This window comes from Callorhinus ursinus, unplaced genomic scaffold (assembly GCF_003265705.2).
Source record: "Callorhinus ursinus isolate GAN/ISIS: 27379988/994484 unplaced genomic scaffold, GSC_fseal_2.0 scaffold27, whole genome shotgun sequence".
In the NCBI taxonomy this organism is placed as follows: domain Eukaryota; kingdom Metazoa; phylum Chordata; class Mammalia; order Carnivora; family Otariidae; genus Callorhinus; species Callorhinus ursinus.
The window spans coordinates 340153-363445 of NW_027397089.1; the positions used below are offsets into that span (position 1 = coordinate 340153).

The 23293-nt window shown below is 41.6% G+C and overlaps 1 protein-coding gene across 1 annotated transcript in view; it reads left to right on the forward strand.

The window, feature by feature from the left end:
• The first annotated feature begins 5302 nt into the window (after window positions 1–5302).
• Window positions 5303–23293, forward strand: part of SLC2A13 (solute carrier family 2 member 13) — a 386427-nt gene continuing 368436 nt past the window's right edge. Inside the window, exon 1 of the mRNA XM_025879547.2 lies at window positions 5303–6106. Within this exon, the coding sequence (XP_025735332.1) occupies window positions 5551–6106 (556 nt within the window). The 5' untranslated portion in view covers window positions 5303–5550. The remainder of the gene's footprint in view (window positions 6107–23293) is intronic.

Consider the following 23293-nt stretch of genomic DNA (forward strand, 5'->3'; position numbering starts at 1 on the left):
ATTTTTGTCTCTAGCAAAAACGTGGTACGCTATGATTTGTATTGTTAGCTATTTTTATATATGGTCATGTGGGCCTTTTATTACCTGGACTATATTACATTTGAGGATAGGGACTAGGCACTACATTTTTCTGTATACATTGGAAAAATATGACAACTGACAATGTTGGTGTCCTCTTACCACTTTGGGGGAAGCCAGTGGAGGGCCAAACTAATACGTACACTAAGAATAGTAGACGGGAGAAAAGGATAGAATTTGGGACTTTGATACCATTTTTCAAAGGGTGTTTATACCATTCTTGATGCTGCCCACCTATAACACTCAAATTCATGCAGTAATACATTTCTGCAGTGTATAATAACATAGTTTGAGTATGGATTTTCTGCCATTCAGAATTGAAACTATGTAAATACTGATACCATATTATCTCCCTTTTACAGAAGAGAAAATTGAAACTTAGAGAAATAAATAAGTTGCTCAAGTCACACAGTCAAGTAAGTAGCAGAGTAAAGATAGGAACTTGGGTCTTTCTGCCTACATTATCTAGGCTTACCCCACCCCCCCTTCCCTGCCCTATTACTCACTTAATAGAACTCTTTCCCCATACGTCTTATTAATGCCATATTCTTCTTTCCTACTGTCCTTTTTTTGCTTGTCTTTTTTTCCCAGAGGAAGAAGCGTTCCTTCTCCCTATGGCTAGATTAGCCTCTCCCCTGATGATCTTGGTGTTATTCTCCTGTCTTCTTTGGGACTTTGCTCTATCAATCATTCAGGCTCTTGAATTGTGAATTTCTTCTTTTCACTTTAGCATTATGAGTAAACTCAAGTCATGCCTGACACCCCCACCCTTACCCTTGATCCTGATAACCCTTTAAGCTCTTCCCTCCTTTATTACATCTACCAAGAGACTTCTAGAAAACACAGCTACGTTTGCTATTTTCCTCTTAATTGAAATTGCTCTCTTTAAAGTCTCTGAGTGGGGTGGGGGTGGATGGCGCTGCCTGGGTGGTTCAGCAGGTGAAGCATCTGCCTTTCGCCTCAGGTCATGATCTCAGGGTCCTGGGGTGGACCCCTCCTCGGTGAGAAATCTGCTTCTCCCTCTCCCTCTGTCCTTTCCCCCGCTCCTTCTCTCTCTCTTACTCTCTCTCTCTCAAATGAATAAATAAAATCTTTAAAAAAGTCCCTGAGTGGGGAGAGGCATTGCAACCTTTCTCACCCAAAAGAGGAGGAGATATTACATTGTGTTACAGGTTCTATTCCTGGTTGGGTCATGGTCATTAGCGGACAGGATCGATGTGTGTTAAAATGCCATCCGTGACTTGTGCTTTCTGTTGTGTTTCCTGTTCCCTGTCTCCCTGTAGTAAGCAGGTCTAGATAGGGCATTAGTCTAGTGGGGCATGCCGATCGTCTTTTTTCTTACCCTGCATTCTTCCCTCCCTCATCCCAACTTTCCTACTCCTTAGAGCAAGTTGAAGAAAGGCAAGATTTTGGGGGGACCTCCTAAGCGCCTATTGTTATATTTCAAAACTCATGCCAAGAGACCCACACTTTTGTACCTATTCACAATATAGTATGTTTATTCTGGTGCTGCAGTTGTCTATTATATGTACAGAAAGGAAGAATGGTCAGGAGGGCAGGATTCTGGCATTCCTGGGTTTCTGAACCTAAGAGCATCAAAACAACATTCTGATTCTCAGCAGGCACCTTTCACCCCCAGCTTTATTGTGGCATGATTGATAAATAAAAACTGTATATGTTTAAGGTGTACCATGTGATGTTTTGATATGCCTATATATTGTGAAATAATGACCACAATGAAGCTAATTAGCATATAGTATATTCATCACCTAACAGGTTTTTGTGTGTGTGTGTATGTGTGTGTCTGAAAACACTCAAGATATACTCTATTAGCAAATTTAAAGTATACAACGTATTAACTATTAACTATAGTCATGGTAGTATACATTAGGTCTTCACTGTTGATTTTATCATAGTAATATTCAATGATTTCATATGAATTTTTATTTTCTTTGATGTCTATGCAATATGTTTGATTCTCTTAGCTAGTCTCTTATTCTTGAAATGCTTTACTTGGTTTTTATGCCATGTCATTGTACTAGCTACCTAGAGTAACTCAAATCTGTTGGTTTTATGATCCAGTATTTCCTTACTTGTCTCCTGGCAGATTTCACAACCTCAGCCATATGATTTACCTCCACTCATAGCTCAAGATGCGGGCAATGATAGGCCCTAACTTGTCAGCAAGCGATCTCTCAGCCATGGTAATTGGGTCAAGGATGCGCAATTGACAGATCTAATTGGATACTATACAATAAGTTTTCGAGGACTTCGGAGAAAGAAACCTTTTTTATGACCCTTAGACATGGGTGGATATAGAGTTTGGAGCTTGCCGTAGCCATGTGGCCACCATGTGGAATTTGAAAATGGAGTTTGAAAATGGAATTTTAAAGCGGAGAGATGGAGCAAAGTCTCTTCATGGTGACATCCTGGAGTTTGAGTCCTACATTAAGCTACTTTTCAGAGACAGGAACCAGTAAGTCTCTCTCCCCCCCATGATTTTGGCTTAAACCAGTTTGATTGGGTTTTTTTTCTCCTTTGCAAACTAAATGATGCAAAAACAAAACAACCTCTGCATTTTATTGTGTACATATAAATGCATACATATAAATTCATAGGGAAATTTCTAGAAAGATACACATCAAAGTGGTAGGAGTGGTTATCTCTGAGGAAAGGGGGTTATTATGGCAGGAGAGATAATTAGGAAGAGATTTATGTGTTTTTTCTTAGACTGCTTCACAACAAGGATCAATCACTCATAAAATTAAAAATAAAGATTCAATAAACACAAAGACAACACTCTGCTACTACCCCCACTACTACCTCCCAACAACTTCTGTTGAATTAGTAACCGATATATTGGTCTGATATTCAGGATTTAGAGTGGTGTAACTAAAACCTCTTCTTCCTCTCTTCCTTTTCTTTTTTTAAAGAATTTATTTCTTTATTTGACAGAGAGAGAGAGCAAGCACAAGTGGGAGAAGGGAACAGAGGGAGAGGGAAAAGCAGACCTCCTGTTGAGCAGGGAGCCCAACATGGGGCCCGATCCCAGAATCCTGGGATCATGACTTGAGCCGAAGGCAGGTGCTTACCTGACTGAGCCACCCAGGTGCCCCTTCTTTCCTCTTCTATGGCAAGTCCTTAGTGTTCCTGGAGGTTTGTAAAGCAAATGTACTTAAAACAGGGGCTTTAGAACTTACCTTGCAAACTATTCATGATGCTTATAATTATTATTTACTCTGTAATGACAACCAATTCTATCTCAAAATATGTTTTCCTGCTCACTCTAGTCAATGAGTAGTTGCTGCGCCATTTATCTGCTCTGCAAATAATAATAATAATAAAAAAACCAAGGCACAAACTAATCTAGAGCTTTGTTCCAAGTTAAACAGTAAAACAGCGATAGTGATGGGACTCATGTCTTTTGATTCTCAGCTGATGAGCTTTCCATCTCACCACAATCTGCAGCTGGGGCAGGATTCAGGGAACTCCAGTTAGGACTCCGCTCTGGTGTAAAATGAAGTTGGCTCCCTCCAACACTGAGGAGAACTCTGCTTAACTCTCTGATGCCTTTTTTTTCATGTCATATTTCTTTTGAGATATAACTTGACCTTAGATATATAAATGCCCTGATGATACAGAACAGAACCTTTTTGAGTAGTTTAGTGTTCTGTGGCACAAAATCTCAATTTCCAGCAAAGAACTCTCAGGAGCACTCACTACACCTGCTTGGAGTAAAAGGCAGTTTGTTGCAGCTCGGGAAGAGGAACTGTTAACAGGATTAGCTAATGCTCATCTGGTGTGGCGGTCTCTTTAAAAGTGGTGAGCCGACTCACCACCAGGGGGCGCAGGGTTTCTATAGTAAATGCGGAAAAAGATGCGCTCTCACCTGGATCTTTCCCGAAGTCTGAATATTAAAGAGTTCATTGCTCCGGAGCTAAAAGCTCTCTGTTTAATTGATCCCTGGGAATGATGGTAGAGCCTTGCTTTAAAGCCACACAATCAGTTTAAACAGTTAAACCCTCTGAGCTCATTCATTTATATTTCCTGGTTGCTGGAAAAGAAAGTGCTATATTATGGAGATAATCATGACAGATAATCCAAATGAAAGCAATTTTGACAAATTCTAATAAAACTTTTTGTTGAAACAGGGATGACAAAATCCTTTTCTCTAAAAGGGAAATAGTTTAGACTGCATGAAAAATAGGCCTCAGGCTAAGAATCTTTTGCTCAAATAAAGGAAATAAGAGCCCTGGAATTGTAAGAAATAGAATTATATGCTGCTTTAACTCATGCCCTCAGCCTGAAGAACGAAAGCAAATTAGAGAGACAAGGTAATCTTTCTCTTCTGAAGTGGAACTGTATAAAATGATTTGCAAATGACTTAAAGTGGAGGGGATTCAACAACAGGCAATTAATTCAACAGTTTAAAAAAAATCGGTCGCAAATAATGCCATCTTTGCTTTGTTTCAAGCAAATAAGGCACATCCTTTTTTTGGTGAGCATGTTGGGGGAGGGAGGTGGAGGTTGCCTATTAAATCACAGATCGGATTCTAGGGGTTTAATTTCTACCCGTGGGAAGCACCTGGTTATACACGAGTGGAATGCATACATGTAGATTTTCTTTTACATATCAGGGATTCGTGCCGGATTTTGGGATTCGCCTGGGGAGATACTTTATCTCTGTCCTCAAAGAATTAAGATGTACCATAGCTTTACAATAAGCATAAATTGAGGAGGGACTGGCAATGAGGGGAGACTGCTTATAGAGGTGGGAGAACACAGCTCCGAATGAGAACAAACTCATTTATGTCACAGTATTATAAAAGAAAGAAGGCTTGCTGTGTACCATACCAGTATATATTTTCCTAGGCCCTTTCCAGCTTTGGCCATCCCCAGGTCGTTAGAAGGCCGATCAGGATGTTTTAAGGGGTTCTCTCCCTAGCCTCCCACACCTATTAACTTGGCATTCCCACATTGGCCTGCTCCTCAGCTGCAGCCCCCCAGGCCACGGTTAATTCCTTACGGATGCCAGTACCCTAAATTAAGAAGCCTCGGTCAGAGGTCGACCCAGCCCGGTAGGGTGGGGTTTAGAGGTCTCGGGCGGTCCGCGCCTGGCCCCACCCAGGGAAGGGGTGGAGCGTCTCGCGGCCCTGCCCCGCAGGCCCGGGGTGCACGTGACCCGCGGCCCCGCCTCCCGCCCGCTCCGCAGCGCCAGCTCGGCAGGCGCGGGGCGTGAGTCTCGAGTGAGACCCGCCAGGCTCCTACTCCGCAGCGCCGGAGCTCGGCGGGCAGCAACTTTCTCCCCGGAGCGGCCGCGGCGGCGGCTGCTGCCGTGGCAGCCGGAGCGGGAGCCGGGAGGAGGAAGGCGGCGGCCGTAGCTCCTGCCCGCTCGGGCTGTCCAGCCCTCGGAGACCGCCGGCCCGCCGAGCCTCACCGCCCCCCCCCCGGGAAGTCCCGGGCCCCTGCCCTATGTCCCGCAAGGCGAGCGAGAATGTGGAGTACACGCTGCGGAGCCTGAGCAGCCTCATGGGCGAGCGGCGCAGGAAGCAGCAGGAGCCGGACGCGGCGAGCGCGGCCGGGGAGCGCAGTCTCCTGGCGGCCGCCGAGTCGAGCGCCAGCCTGCAGAGCGCGGGTGCGGGCGGCGGCGGCGTCGGGGACCTGGAGCGCGCGGCGCGGCGGCAGTTCCAGCAGGACGAGACCCCCGCCTTCGTGTACGTGGTGGCCGTCTTCTCCGCGCTGGGCGGCTTCCTGTTCGGCTATGACACCGGCGTGGTGTCGGGGGCCATGCTGCTGCTCAAGCGGCAGCTCAGCCTGGACGCGCTGTGGCAGGAGCTGCTCGTGTCCAGCACGGTGGGGGCGGCCGCCGTCTCGGCGCTGGCCGGCGGGGCCCTCAACGGCGTCTTCGGCCGCCGCGCCGCCATCCTGCTGGCCAGTGCCCTCTTCACAGCCGGTTCCGCGGTGCTGGCCGCGGCCAACAACAAGGAGACACTGCTCGCCGGCCGCCTGGTCGTAGGGCTTGGCATCGGTGAGTTCGTGCTCTGCGAAGGGCGCCCTTGACCCTGGTCGCTGCATTCCTTTTGCTCCTCCGGGGTCCCCGTCGGGGCTTGCTGACCCGGAGAACACTCACCTTGTCTGGTCCCGAGAGCCCATCTGTTACTCCGGGCTCTAAGGCTCCCGCGGAGGGTGGAGGTGGTGGTGTTAGCTCTGGGCTCCCTTGAGCCCACGTGGAATCTTCGATCGCGCACGGACAAGTGAATCCGCGCGATTGTTGCATGTCCTAGCACTTCTAAGAACCCGAGTCATTACCTTGATCCAGCCCTACCTGATGCCCCTCTAGAGCTTATGAGGGGAGAGTCTCTTGCTCTCTCTTTTTCTACTGCTAACCCCTTTTCCTTTCCAGGATTCCAAACTCGGAGCGCCATCAGTCTTAAATTCCCAGTAAGATGATTTTTTTTAAAGTTAAGTGATTCTGGACTGTATTCTTTGCTACTGGTACTCTCCTTCTCTGGTCATTTATCTTTAGGTGGAGTATTATTTTTCCTCTCCTTTTGCCTTTAAAATTGTATTGTCTCTTTCATATTTTTCGCAAATGAAGTCCTTCTGTTCTTCTAACTTTTTCCCTTTAAATCCATATCCACCCATTCTCCTTTTTCGTTTTGCCCCTCTTGCTTTCCTGTTGGGAACCAAATTATCTATTAAAGGTCATGTTCACTTATTAAATTCATTTAGGAGCCACTCCCCCTGTGGATAAATGCCCAGCAAGATAGATGTTTGCAATTACTTCAAAAATGAAAGGATTAAGGTTCCCTGGGCATTGATTTTTCACCCTGGTTGCTGAGCAGGGGAGGTACAATGGCAAGTTCTTGGCAGAGGGAAGCTATTTGGAATGTGCTCGGTATTATTAGAAAGCACTTCTGAGGGAAAGTAGGAGGTTGAAACATAAATCTCACTAGTAATTTTTCTAAGACATGCTGCTGATGCTTTTTAAATGTTTCATTTTATAAGTCAGTTCGTTTCCTTTAGAGTGCTGTTGAAGTATTTTTCCCCCCTATGGCTGGGGCTTGATGAAAACTCTTTAAACCTGGGACTCCTAACGATTTGTCCATTCACCACTTGACATCTTGTTTTTCACCCCCTTCCTTGTAGTCTCTAAGGGGAAGCAAGCCCCTTTTATACAATTCCACTTTTAGGAACCATGAGCCTGAACTCCAGCTCCCTGCAATTTATATCCAAAATCTGTCATTGCTGACTTTCCTTTTGTTTCTTGTACTGTTAATTAGTGAAGCAGGGCAAGGCTCTCAGTAAAATATTAAGTTGGCACATTAAAGTCCAAAATGACCAAAAAGTACAGCTGAAATGAAACCTCTTTGTAGAGGAAATACCTGTCCCTTCAGGACCATTCTATAAGTAACTTGTGGTTAAAGTCAAATGATCAGGATTCTTTTCTCCTTATTCTCTGCTTGGGGCGCCTGAACTATGTTGATTGTTTCTTCTGACCTAGAAATAACATCATTTTAGGCAGCAAGATTTGTTCATAAGAGTGAATCTTGTGATTTTGAAATTGAATAGTGTTCTGCAGGATGAATGAATAATGTTTTGCAGCTTTGAATGAAGCTTCCTAGAGTTGAGGTGTGGCAAGTATTGGTTATTTGGATACTCTGTTCACTCTATCTGCTGGGAAAATGTTGTGGGTAAGGTCTCCTCCTAGATGTTGTGAGCAGCAGAATGGTGAGGAGGATTTAACCCAGTAAGAGTAGCAGGGTGGGAATAAAGCCAGGTAGAACTTGCTAGGCTCCATGAGAAGGTCTCTCAGGGAGAGAGAGCTGATGCTTTCAAAAAGGGTACAAAAAAAAAAAAAAAAAAAGGGTACAGGTATCCTAACAGAGGGAAGCTGGAAGCTCTTCCCCATAGAAATGGTATGTTCATGCGTGAGTAGTGTTTTAACAGAGGTGAAGAAAGAACCGTCTAAGCCAGGAGATGCTTGGGGGAACAAGGTGGGTGTAACAAAGAGGATGAAGCAGGGGGTGAGATGGGAAAGGTGGATGTGCGGAACTGCAGACCCCTGTGTATCCCACGGCCTCCTTCTGTGGCACCTGGGCTGCTTGTCTGACTGTGCATCCCAGTTGAGACATGGTCCTGATTTAGTCCTGGTGTGACCCATCTCCTCAGAAAGACGCTCTTAGAATAGACGCCCTGATACAAAGTATCCTAAAAGTCTTCTTTAATTATAAAACGGGTAATGCTAAAGTCATAAGCAGGCTTTGAAATAGACCACATTTTGAATTAGGATTATGCAAAGCATGCAGTTGTACATGTAAAATCCTTAAAACTCACAAAGATTACTAACCTCCCAAAGGAGAAGTCAGAGTTATTTTTAGCTACAAGGAAATGGGTCCTTAACAGGAATTTTTTTTGGGGGGCTCGGGGGGACACTAAATCCGTTTTGCTTGCTTAAGTACACTAAATCTGGGTGAATTTCATGCTACTTTTTTTTTGAGTAAATTTTATGGGAAGTGGGAAGGTTTTTTTTGTTTTTGATCCTTTTAATACTTAGTAAATGTTGATGAATAACAAAATGTGGCTTTTGCTATTTTTTTTTTTTCCAGGAAAAGTTTGCAGTGGTAATTTCTTTCACAGATTTACCTGTGATAAATATAAAGTCCATGGGGACAGGGCTTTTCATTTTGTTCACTGATGTGTATTCCTAGACTATAGGAGGCCCTTACTGATTGGAATAGTGAGCAGAAACATTAAAAAAATAATTCCACTTCTCTTAGGGTACCACTTTAAGATAGGACTGTTCTTTAAAAAAGTGTTATTTTATCAAAATATTTGACAGGTCATCTCAGGGTTTTATTTTCTAATACTTTAATGCAGTCATTCATTTATATATTCAACAAATGCTAATTAAGCTTCCATTATTGATTCTGTCAGATTTGGGGTAGGCAGGAATTAGATAAAAATCCCACCCTGGAGGTGTTCATTCTCTAATAGAAAAGGACCATCAAGAAACAATTAAAATACAATAGAAGTTTCTCTAAGAGCCAGAAGAGTAGGCAGTTGATTCTTTTGGGGGGGGGGGTAAATAGAACACATGGGAGGTTTTACAGAAACATTTAAAATGGAGTTTGAAGAGTGGGTAGGGGTTCAGCAGATGTAGAGGTAGCTGGGAAAAGAGCTGATATTTAGTGCTTTAATTTCTACTAGGCCTCCTGCATTACTTTCCATATATTATTTCATTTAATTCTTCTAACTCTGAAGTAGATGGGAAACGGGTCCCCTTTTGCTGGATGTGGAGACAGTCTATAGCAGTTAAATGACAAGGTCACTGGTACAAAGTCAGGATTAAAAAAGCAAAGACTCGGAGTCTTTTGCTTATATTACTCTCCTGGGCATTTAAGGTAGCATTAACAGCAAGTGTAAAGGCATACAAAAATCAAAGCAGTATTTGAAGCATAGTGAAAGGTGGTGATGGGGCACTCATGAAACTAGAATGATATTGGGGGGGGGGGGGGGGGGGGGGGAGTTATGCTGAATAGGGATTATTTGGCAATGCCTATACAGGGACAGTCATGGGAGGTTTTTAGCTATAAATTATGTGATCAGATTAAACATCCTTTGTATCTAGTCTTTTTTTTTTAATTTTTTTTTTTAAAGATTTTATTTATTTGAGAGAGAGAGAGAGAAACAGCATGAGAGGGGAGAAGGTCAGAGGGAGAAGCAGGCTCCCCGCTGAGCCGGGAGCCCGATGCGGGACTCGATCCCGGGACTCGATCCCGGGACTCCGGGATCATGACCTGAGCCGAAGGCAGTCGCTTAACCAACTGAGCCACCCAGGCGCCCCTGTATCTAGTCTTTTTGCTCCCTGCCCTTTTGCTTTTAAACTCTTACTTTCTTTCCCAAACCTTCTTGCCTCTTTGAATTTTGTAGTATTAGAAATTCTTTGTGGAGATGGTTACTGCAGGGTGGGTAAAGCATAGCAAGTGGCCATGAATTACTGGAGTAGGAAGAGTCTGTGGGGCCTTCAACAGAAACCTTTGAAAAAGATAAAGATAACCAAGCAGTAGAGTGTAGTTGTTAGTCTCTATTAAATGAGTCAGATGGTGAAAGAAGCTTCAGAAATTGGGTATTAGTGTTTGAGTTAGTTTAAGGAATCAGTTTTCTTTTTACAACAAAATCAGCTGACTGAGTGCCTGTTTGAATAGGGCATTACTTTAGGCTTTTGTTTTCACCAGAGGTGCCTTTGGTTCCTCTGGTTTATTTTGCTCTTGTCTTGAATTGAGTCTTGGGACCAGACTGTCTCATTTAGTCGTTTCTCCACGGTGTTGGCATTTACTCTGCTGCTCATTACAAGCAGTGATTTAGTGCCTGTGTAGCAAATATCAGGAAGTGTCTAAATTCAGATATTCACCAATATTCAAAACCTTTACTGAGAATTGACATATTAATTTATACAGCACTGGGTTTGTTAAATTAATCTTAGATCTGCATCAGTTTTTCCTGTCTCAGTACTCCCTCTACTGGAACACAATTTGTGGCTGCATATTGCAGCTTGTAATCAGTCTGTTATAACCTGTAGAGTAATATTTCTAAAAATACAACTTTTTTTCAAATAGCACTTTGAATTCTTTGATGCACAGCAAATGTAAAATCTTGTTTGGTCAAAAACTCCATTCAGTACTGAGATTAATGTTAATAAAGAATTTAGGTAAGCAGGGTTAGTCAGAATCAACCAGATTTTTAAAATATCAGCTGATGTGATTTTATTTTTGTTTTTTGCCATCAAGTTTGTTTTTCCTACTCCCTGCCACCCCCCACCTCCCACTTTTTTTTTCAGTTTCATCTTTTAAAGCAGGATTTCTTTGTTGAATTTACCAGCATGAAACTGACATGTAAGTAAAACTTTATTTCACTTCCTCTGTTTCCTTGTCTCACACACATTGTATGTATGTGCAACACCCCCTCCACTTTTCTGTCTGGTGGCATTGACATTGTAGAGTTACACTGAGGATTACGACCTAATTATGTTTGCCTAGTAGTGTTGCAACACCGTCCTCTAGTGAGTTGTCAGTAGGATGACAGAGAAGTCTGTTAACATGAGTTCTGTGAAGTTGTTCATGTGACTTCAGTAGAAGACATTTCTTTTTCATCCATCCATAGTTCTTTCTATATTTTAAGCTCAAAGTCAGAACCCAGGTAAGTTGACTGCCTTGGCATTGATGTTTTTGGCTTTAACACATCTGCTGATATAGAACCTGCTGGTAGATCTCACATAGCAAGCAGCCTTTGCCTTCTTACTAAAAAGCCCAGGAGGCTATTTTCCTTTCCTTTTTCTGATCAAATTTGATTCCTTTATGCATCCTTTTTGTCTACAACTCTCTTCATTCCTCTTAACTTTCTTTTTCTTTTGACCTTTGGAGTAAGTTGTAGCAACACTTCTGTGGAGAAAGCTTTCATTGTCAGGAGGAAAATCTGTACTCACCAGAAACCCCAAAATATCTTTCCCACATTTAAAATTTAATTTCTCTGGATGTAGAGAGAAAAAATAGCCAAGTTTTATAGACACCTCAGCTTTAGCTGGGAGTACTGTATGCTTTATACTTAAGCCTTTATTAGGACCACTGTTTGGAGTGGTGTGGTCTGGAGTATGTGTCAGAAGCCACATGGCAGGAATTTCTTCTCACAGTGCTACAGCAGTGTCTGGGGGGCTGGGGGGGGGCACCAGTGTGTGGTGGCACCAGCGTTCTTCTTTACCAGATCCCATCATCTCTGTCCTGCCCTGGGGGGTCTCAGGAGTCACTCTGCAGAGCAGAATGTGAATGGGCAATCGATTAAGCTGCCAGTGTGCTGGAAACAGTACCTAACGCTTGTTCTGTGCCGGGCAGTCTGCCCAACACTTTGCATATATCCACGTAATCTTTATAATAATCCAGTGGGACCATATGACTTTTTTTTCTTTTTACGATGAAGATGTTTAGGCAGAAAGAGAGGAAGTAATTTTCTCATGATCACAAAGCTCCTGAGTGGTGGTGCCTGAGTTGGCTCCCAAGAGGTCCAGCTTTGTTACTGCTCAGTGACACTGTCGCTTCTCTCTGAAACTAGCATAATTATTTTCCATGATGTTAGGTGGATGTTACTTTTAAAATCTAAACTTTTAAAATGAGTTCTTCAAGAGTACAGCCATGACATATCAAGGAGTGGCAATGAGGAAAGCAAAGTTGGTTAGGACATTTCTTTCCTGTGCTAAGGACGTGTGACGAGGGATGCCTGTAATCAGGACTGTTGTGTTGCACAATCCGGGGGCTCCATATTCACTGTAGAGGAGCTGCAGTGAAAATAGGCCCCGGGAGTTGGACCGCATGGAAATACTGCCTGTGGTACAACAACTAAGATTTTAAAAATGTCTTTTCTGCTTTTCCCTTTAAGCTTATGATCTCTTTTTGGAATGGGCTTTTCCATAACATTCTCTCTACCCCTCGTCCCACAGACATTTGCTGAGTGATGACTTTGTTGAGTGCTAAAGAGACTCGGATAAAAATAAACCCTGTTTTTAAAAGACCTAAGTCTACTGGGAAAGACAAAACATAAGAACATAGTGATGTGTTGTTAATCCTACGATAGAAGTATCTGTACGATGTTGGGGCACCTGGGTGGCTCAGTCAGTTAAGCATCTGCCTTTGGCTCAGGTCATGATCCCAGGGTCCTGAGATCAAGCCCCACATCAGGCTCCTTGCTCAGCGGGGAGCCTGCTTCTCCCTCTCCCTCTGCCTGCCACTCCACCTGCTTGTGCTCGTGCTCTTTCAAGTAAATAAATAAAATCTCAAAAAAAAAAAAAGTGTAGGATGTTTACTCATCCTTCTAGGTCCAGCTTTATCATGAAAGCTTTCTTAGTTGGAAACAGTACTTTCTCTGAGCCATGTTTATGGCATTTAACTGCATTATTTCTTGCAATATGCCTTTTGGCCATGGCTCTTTTCTGCTGGTAGACCAGAAACTCCTGGTGTTAATAAGGTGTTAATAGTGTTTATGTCCTCTCACTGCACTCAGTACCATACTTTTTATATATTAAGCTCTAAAATGTGTATACTAAAGAATGTAGATAAAGAATATATGTAGGACCGCCTGGGTGGCTCAGTCCGTTAAGTTTCCGACTCTTGGTTTCAGCTTAGGTCATCATCTCATGGGTTGTGGATCAAGCCCCATGTAGGGCTCTGTGAACGGCAGGGAGTCTGCTTGAGGATTCTTTCCCTCTCCCTCTCCCCCACTTGCTCTCTCTCGCTCTCTCAAATAAATAAATAAATCTTAAAAATATGTAGACCGAATATGTAAAACCAAAGAATGCATAAATATAATTCTCAACAGGATGTTGCTATAGTTGAACACTTAGAAACCTCAGGTACACATTTAATTGCTGCATTGTTAATTCAGAAAGTGGAGTAGCACCGTGAAGCATAAGGCCTCTCATCAACACTGCCTGGGCTTACACCCTGGCTGGCCCCTTACGACCTGGGTGGTCATGTTAAATCTTGTGCTTCAGTTTCCTCATCTGAAGAATACCTGCCTCATAGGGTAGTTATGAGGATTAAATGAGTTTATCTTATAAGTTGCTTTCACAGTACCTGGCAAAGTAAAGCATCACTGTTTGTTAAACATTCACATGTAAGCTGTGTAACCCTTGACAGATTCCCACCATGTGCCTCATTTTCCACATCTCTAAAGTGAGTGTTATGATAGCAGTTAGAAAATAGGGTTGTTGTAGAAAGTACATGAGCTCATGCATGTACAAGTACCTTGGTATCAGTAAAATGGTAGCTCTTGTTATCAGGTGTAGCCATCTCTGTCATCACCCTACCAACATTTTATAATCAGGGAAAATAAAATTATTATTAGATTTTAATGTTTATCATAACCATTAACAGATGAGTAAAAATTCCATAATATACATTGAACAAATCTGAAAGAATGAGTAATTTGAAAGCAGAACAGTACTGTCTTTCAAGTGTTTAATTTACATTATGTAAGATCTAGCAAGACAGATGAAGTTTTGAACTAGGTCTTGGAGAAGGTTATAAACATAGGTCATCTGAGAGGAGGATACTTTTCTGGTGGGGGAAGGGAGAAGTGATAAATATAAAGCATTGAGGAGAGCAAGCAGTTTTTCCTGGCTAGGTGTAGGGCTTGAATAGGAAAGTAGTCAAAATGTGAACCTATTTGTTAGGGTATAATCTTGGCCAGTGGTAAGAGACCAGTTGGATCTGTGCTATTAGATATGTCTATAATGTAATATTTTATATGCATGTTTGTAGACAAAATAGTTCAGTTCCCAGTGGAAAAGATATATCTGCCTTTTAAGAGGCAAAGAATGAATAGTTTTAATAAAAACTTGAAAATAATAGCCTTGGAATAAAAAGAATTTTAGTAATGGAAGCTTTCATATGAAACTCCATTATCATATTTTGGGCTTAGTTTATGACTCCATGTCAGGAACTCATTCCCTACAACAGAGAAAATTGGAAACTAAAATTGTGTGCATCATATTCAAGGACTAAACATGGACCATTTAATGTTTGGTTAGCAAAGCTTGTAGTTTTGAAAGGAAAGTATAATGACTAAAAATGAGTTGCAAGCACATTTAACAGTGGAATTCACAGATTCTTGAAATGTAGGCATCATTATAAATTAATATTAGGCTAAGATCTGAAGCAGTTGCTGCCACGTCTGCCTAATTCTAATATTTACTATAAAATCATAAAGAAAATGGCTTCTGATACTCCTCGTTCCACTGTTTTTGGACCAGTAAAATCAGTGTAACATGGCCATCCGTGATTTTGTAGGTAAATAGCACGTCTATCTCAGCGGTCATGCAGGGCCCACAGGCTGCCTTGCATGCCCCGCAGTGAAGTTGGTGAGGCTGGAAAACATGCAGAAAACACAAAACCCAAAACTGTTCCCATTCTTTCTCATGCCTGTTGAACGAAAGCTTTTTGGGAATTCTTACAGAGTCTTTCATTTTTATTCACTCCGATGTGAGGAAAATATGTAGAATTTTGGGAGTTTACTATTCTTTCTTGTACTTGTCTCTCTCTCTCTTTTTTTTTTTTAAGACTTTATTTATTTGACAGAGAGAGACACAGCAAGAGAGGGAACACAAGCAGGGGGAGTGGGAGAGGGAGAAGCAGGCTTCCCGCAAGCCGGGAGCCCGATGCGGGGCTCAATCCCAGGACCCTGGGATCACGACCTGAGCTGAAGGCAGACGCTTAATGACTGAGCCACCCAGGCTCCCCGTACTTGACTCTTTTAAATGATTTCTGATGTTGAAATTCATCCGAAGAACCTAGAATTCTAACAGTGTGTCATTTTTCCTTGAATAATCTCTCTCTGAAAATCCCTAATCTTCATTTCCTGGGGTGTAATGCTTACTTAAAGGCAGCTTATTAGAAGTGTTGTAAAAAGTCAAAATACAGTAGAGAGATTTTGAAGCAAAGCTCATCCTTTATGCCTATGTGTGCATGTGTTTTATGTGTATTCACTCATTAACCAAGAAGGTTCGTATTTTCCATACTTCAAGCGAATTAAAGGAAGTGTAGAGAGGTTTGATAAATTAGCAGTGTTAGTGACAGTGCTGAGATTCAAATCCAGATTTCTGATCAAGGGCCAGTGTGTGCCCTACCTCTCCATTATATGAAAAATCCAGTTCTTGATTGTGAAAGCTAAAATAGTCACAGTGATATTTCCTAGGTTAGTAGATGGATTTAATGTACTTCATGTAATTTAATTATGTGTATGTAATTAAAATCCATATAAGATACTTTGTAGAATTCCAAAAATGATTGTCAAAGGAATGGTGATGAGGTTGGGGGAACAGTAATGAACAACTAGATAGAAATTACTCCAAATATACAATACGTTGTTATATGGCATAATAATATATTATTAAAGTCAGAAAAGAGATGAGTAGAACAGAATGACAATTTCAGCAGTAGATCCAGCTATTTGGATTTAGTATTCAACAAATCAGATAAGACAACAGGTAAAGAATTATTAAATAATTGAGAAAAAATAATATGAATAAAAGTGTAAATGAAATTTATTCTCAAGATATATTAAAGTTTAAAAAAAATGGAGTTTTTTTTATCTTTATCAGTGATATGGTTAATTATATTATAATTCTTAAAACCTCTAGAACTTTTAAAAGCAAGGTGACGGATTGGAAAAATATTGTGATACATTTATTTAACAGAAAAAATATGCTCATAGCATATTAAATAGACTGCTTAGCAGCAAAGTAAATGCAATTAGTAAATAAACTTAGAAAAGCGTTCAACCTTGTTAATAATTTGAAGTGAAAATTAAGGTTACATCATACTAAATTAGCAAATTAGAAACAACTCAGCTAGTTGTACCCTAGGAAGAGGTTTTCTGGTTGGAAAATAAATTGGAATAATTTTTATAAATTTTTACAATTTTCATTAAAGATTTTATTTATGAATTAGAGACAGCTTGCACATGAGAGAGCACAAGCAGGTTGGAGGGGCAGAGAGAAAGGGAGAAGCAGGCTCCCTGATCCCAGGAGCCCGGGATCATGACCTGAGCCGAAGGCAGACACTTAACCAACTGAGCCACCCAGGTGCCCCGGAATAATTTTTTGTAGAGAATATTATACATAATATCCTCACATGTTTAATATGTTTCATTCATTTGTTCTTTTGTTCATTAATTCAACAAACCTATTTTGAATTACTGACATATTAGTACCAAATTAAACACTGTGTTACAGAAGTTAATGTGAGGTCTATGCTTTTGGAGTTCATTTGTAAACGGCTGCTATTTTTAGATCTGGAAATTTCACTTGAGGAATTATAGTATAAGGAAGTAAAAGAAACTCATTTTACATGAAGATATTTATAGGTGTACAATATGTAATTTTAAAAAAACTGGGGGAGGGGCACCTGAGTGACTCACTCGGTTGAGCAGCCACTCTTGATTTCAGCTTTGGTCATGATGGTGGGGTCCTGGGATCAAACCCTGCTTGGGGCTCAGTGGGAATCTTCTTGAAGATTCTCTCTCCCTCTGTGCACCCCCCGCCCCTGCTTGCCTGTGCTCCCTTAAAAAAAAAAATTTGGGGGGGCAGAGCAAGATGGCAGAGGGTTAGGAGACCTGGATTTCCTCTGGTCTCAGGAATTCAGCTGAACAGGGATCAAACCATTCTGAACACCTACGAACTCAACAGGAGATCGAAGAAGAGAGTAGCAACAACTCGCTGAACAGAGAAACGACCACTTACTGGAAGGTAGGACGTGTGGAGAAGTGAATCCAAGACGATATTTGGGAAGACGAACTGTGGGGGAGGGGGCCTCCGTCGGCCGCCTCTGGCAAGTGATAGAGCCGCGGAGCACAAAATCAGAACTTTTAGAAGTTGGCTCCGCTGAGGGACATTGCTCCAGTGGCTAAGCTGGGAGTGGAACCCTCGCGGGACAGTGTGGTCTCAGGACCCTCAGGGTCACAGAAAGACCAGGGGTGCCTGAGTGCAGCAGAGCTCCCAGGTATCGGAGCGGGGAAGCCGGCTGCAGAGACGGAGCCGAGACGCGGGCTCTCAGCTCGGGGTTGTCATAAACTGTGATCCGCAGCACAGTCGGGCCACTGTTCCTCCAGCAGGGACCCGACAAGCGGCAGATCCAGGGAGACTCCCCTTCCTCCTCCGGGAGGAGCGGCGGGAGAGTGCACTGCAGGGATCTGCTGGGTTTGGAGACTCCACATGGGGGCCTGCACCAGAGATAGAAACGCTCGGTCACAGGCCGAGTGAGCATGGAGTGTGGCCGGAGACTGGGGAGACGGCAGTGACTGCTTTTCTCTGGGGGCGCACTGAGGAGCGGGGCCCCAAGTTCTCAGCTCCTCCAGGCGGAGATTGGGAGGCCACCATTTTCACTCTGGTCCTCCAAAGCTGTACCAAGAGCTTGCAGGGAACAAAAGCTCCTGAGAGCAAACCTGAGCAGATTGCTTAGATCGGACCGACAAGGGTGGGGCAATTCCGCCTCCGGCAAAAACATTTGGAAACCACGGCAACAGGCTCCTCCCCCAGAAGATCAGCAGGAACAGCCAGCAAGGCAAGACCAAGTTTACTCATCACGGAGAATGGGAGAACTCCAGTGTTAGGGGAATACTGCACATAGAATTCATGGCTTTTTTACCATGATTCATTAGTTTTTCAAAGTTAATTTTTTTAACTTTTTTTTGAATTTTTCTTTTTCCCTTTTTCAACCAACATCTTATCAATCCCTTTTTTTAAAAAAACATTTCTTATTTTTCATTTTTAGTCATATTTTATCCCTTCAGTAGTTACCCTTATTTTTGGCAGATATATATATAAGTTTTTCTCTCTTTAAAATTTTGAGATAGTTTCCTCTAACAGATCAAAATATATCCTAAATCAGTAGTGTATGGCTTTGTTCTAGTCTCCTGCCTGATCACATTCTCTCCCTTTTTTTTTTTTAAATTGTCTTCTTTCTTTTTTGAAACAACTTGTTATCAATTCCTTTTATAAAATCTTTTATAATTTTCATCTTTACGGTCATCTTCCATCCCTTCATTGTATCAACCCTTATTTTGTACATATATGTCTTTCTTCCTTTAAAATTTTAGGAAGCACTTTCTTCTAACAGACCAAAATACGCCCAAAATCTAGTGTGTGGCACTGATCTATGCACTTGCCTGATCATGTTTGATCATATTCTGTTTTGTTTGTTTTGTTCTGTTTTTGTTTTTATCTTTTTCTTTTTTTTTTCTCTTTTTTCTTTCTTTCCCTTTCTTTTCCCCTGGTTTCAGGTCTTTTCTGAATGTATAGAGTATATTTGCTGGGGACGTTGTTAACCTGTTAGCGTTTTCTTCTCTCATTCATCTATTCTCCTCTGGACAAAATGACAAGACGAAAAAAATCACCTCAGCAAAAGGAACAAGAGGTAGTACCGTCTGCCAGGGACCTACTCAATACGGACATTAGTACGATGTCGGACCTAGAGTTCAGAATCATGACTTTAAAGATACTAGCTGGGCTTGAAAAAAGTGTGGAAGGTATTAGAGAAACCGTTTCTGGAGAAATAAAAGAACTAAAATCTAACCAAGTCGAAATCAAAAAGGCTATTAATGAGGTGCAATCAAAAATGGGGGCACAGACTGCTAGGATAAATGAGGCAGAAGAGAGAATCAACGATATAGAAGACCAAATGATGGAAAATAAAGAGGCTGAGGAAAAGAGAGAGAAACAACTACAGGATCACGAGGGCAGAATTGGAGAGATAAGCGATACCATAAGATGAAACAACATGAGAATAATTGGGATCCCAGAAGAAGAAGAGAGAGAGAGAGGGGCAGAAGGTATATTGGAGCAAATAATAACAGAGAACTTCCCTAATGTTGGGAAGGAAACAGGCATCAAAATCCAGGAGGCACAGAGAACCCCTCTCAAAATCAATAAAAATAGGTCAACACCCCGACATCTGATAGTAAAACTTACGAGTCTCAGAGACAAAGAGAAAATCCTGAAATCAGCTTGGGACAAGAGATCTGTAACCTACAATGGTAGAAACATTAGATTGGCAACAGACCTATCCACAGAGACCTGGCAGACCAGAAAGGACTGGCATGATATCTTCAGAGCACTAAACGAGAAAAATATGCAGCCAAGAATACTATATCCAGCTAGGCTGTCATTGAAAATAGAAGGAGAGATCAAAAGCTTCCAGGACAAACAAAACCTAAAGGAATTTGCAAACACGAAACCAGCCCTCCAAGAGATATTGAAAGGGGTCCTCTAAGCAAAGAGAGAGCCTAAAAGCAGCATAGATCAGAAAGGAACACAGACAATATACAGTCACAGTCACCTTACAGGCAATACAATGGCACTAAATATTTTTCAGTAGTTACCCTCAATGTAAATGGGCTAAGTGCCCCAATCAAAAGACACAGGCTACCAGATTGGATTAAAAAACAAGACCCATCAATATGCTGTCTGCAAGAGACTCATTTGAGACCCAAAGACACCCCCAGATTGAAAGTGAGGGGGTGGAAAACCATTTACCATGCTAATGGACACCAAAAGAAAGCTGGGGGTGGCAGTCCTTATATCAGACAAATTAGATTTTAAAACGAAGACCGTAATAAGAGATGAAGAAGGACACTATATTCCTACTTAAAGGGTCTATCCAACAAGAAGATCTAACCATTGTAAATATCTATGCCCCTAACATGGGAGCAGCCAATTATATAAGGCAATTAATAACAAAAGCAAAGAAACACCTTGACAACAATACAATAATACTGGGGGACTTTAACACCCCCTGACTGAAATGGACAGATCATCTAAGCAAAAGATTAACCATGAAATAAAGACTTTAAATGAAACACTGGACCAAATGGACTTCAAAGACATATTCAGAACATTCCATCCTAAAGCAACAGAATACACATTCTTCACTAATGCCCATGGAACATTCTCCAGAATTGATCACATCCTAGGTCACAAATGAGGTCTCAACTGGTACCAAAAGATTGGGATTATTTCCTGCATATTTTCAGACCACAATGCTTTGAAACTAGAACTCAATCACAAGAGGAAAGTCAGAAAGAACTCAAATACATGGAGGCTAAAGAGCATCCTACTAAAGAATGAATGGGTCAACCAGGAAATTAAAGAAGAATTAAAAAAATTCATGGAAACCAATGAAAATGAAAACACAACTGTTCAAAATCTTTGGGATACAGCAAAGGCAGTTCTAAGAGGAAAGTATAGCAATACAAGCCTTTCTCAAGAAACAAGAAAGGTCTCAAATACACATCCTAACCCTACACCTAAAGGAGCTAGAGAAAGAACAGCAAATAAAGCCTAAACCCAGCAGGAGAAGAGAAATAATAAAGATCAGAGCAGAAATCAATGAAATAGAAACCGAAAGAACAGTAGAACAGATCAACGAAACTAGGAGCTGGATCATTGAAAGAATTAACAAGATTGATAAACCCCTGGCCAGACTTATCAAAAAGAAGAGAGAAATGACCCCAAATCAATAAAATCATGAAGGAAAGGGGAGCGATCACAACCAACACCAAAGAAATACAAACAATTATAAGAACATATTATGAGCAACTCTGTGCCAGCAAATTAGATAATCTGGAAGAAATGCATGCATTCCTAGAGATATATAAACTACCAAAATTGAACCAGGAAGAAATAGAAAACCTGAACAGACCTATAACCACTAAGGAAATTAAAGCAGTCATCAAAAACCTCCCAACAAACAAAAGCCCAGAGACAGATGGCTTCCCCAGGGGAATTCTACCAAACATTTCAAGAAGAATTAATACCTATTCTCCTGAAACTGTTCCAAAAAATAGAAATGGAAGGAAAACTTCCAAACTCATTTTATGAGGCCACCATTACCTTGATCCCAAAACCAGACAAAGACCCCATGAAAAAGGAGAATTACAGATCAATATCCTTGATGAACATGGATGCAAAAATTCTCACCAAAATAGTAGCCAATAGGATCCAACAGTACATTAAAAGGATTATTCACCACGACCAAGTGGGATTTATCCCTGGGCTGCAAGGATGGTTCAACATCCGCAAATCAATCAACATGATACAATACAGTAACAAAAGAAAGAACAAGAATCATATGATCCTCTCAACAGATGCAGAAAAGCATTTGACAAAGTACAGCCTCCTTTCTTGATCAAAACTCTTCAGAGTATAGGGATAGAGGGTACATACCTCAATATCATAAAAGCAATCTATGAAAAACCTACAGCAAATATCATTCTCAATGGGGAAAAGCTGAGAGCTTTTCCCCTAAGGTCAGGAACGCGGCAGGGATGTCCACTCTCACCACTGCTATTCAACATAGCATTAGAAGTCCTAGCCACAGCAATCAGACAACAAAAAGAAATCAAAGGCATCCAAATCGGCAAAGAGGAAGTCAAACTCTCACTCTTTGCAGATGATATGATACTTTATGTGGAAAACCCAAAAGACTCCACCCCAAAACTGCTAGAACTCATACAGGAATTCAGTCAAGTAGCAGGATATAAAATCAATGCACAGAAATCAGTGGCATTCCTATACACCAACAACAAGACAGAAGAGAGACAAATCAAGGAGTCGGTCCCATTTACAATTGCACCCAAAACCATAAGATACCTAGGAATAAACCTAAACAAAGAGCCAAAGGATCTGTACTCAGAAAAGTATAAAATACTCATGAAAGAAATTGAAGAAGACACAAAGAAATGGAAAAACGTTCCATGCTCATGGATTGGAAGAACAAACATTGTGAAGATGTCAGTGCTACCTAGAGCAATCTACACATTCAGTGCAATCCCCATCAAAATACCATCCACTTTTTTCAAAGAAATGGAACAAAGAATCCTAAAATTTGTATGGAACCAGAAGAGACCCCGAATAGCCAGAGGAATGTTGAAAAAGAAAAGCAAAGCTGGCGGCATCACAATTCCGGACTTCCAGCTCTATTACAAAGCTGTCATCGTCAAGACAGTATGGTACTGGCACAAAAACAGACACATAGATCAATGGAACAGAATAGAAAGCCCAGAAATGGACCCTCAACTCTATGGTCAACTCATCTTTGACAAAGCAGGAAAGAATGTCCAGTGGCAAAAAGACAGTCTCTTCAACAAATGGTGTTGGGAAAATTGGATAGCCACATGCAGAAAAATGAAACTGGACCATTTCCTTACACCACACAGAAAGATAGACTCCAAATGCTTGAAAGACCTAAACGTGAGACAGGAGTCCATCAAAGTCCTAAAGGAGAACACAGGTAGCAACCTCTTCGAATTCAGCCGCAGCAACTTCTTCCCAGAAACATTGCCAAAGGCAGGGGAAGTAAGGACAAAAATGAACTATTGGGATTTCATCAAGATAAAAAGCTTTTGCACAGCAAAAGAAAGGGTCCACAAAACCAAAAGACAACCGACAGAATGGGAGAAAATATTTGCAAATGACATATCAGATAAAGGGCTAGTATCCAAAATATATAAAGAACTTATCAGACTCAGCACCGAAAGAACAAATGATCCAATCAAGAAATGGGCAGACGACATGAACAGACATTTTTCCAAGGAAGACATCCAAATGGCCAACAGGCACATGAAAAAGTGCTCAACATCACTCAGCATCAGGGAAATCCAAATCAAAACCTCA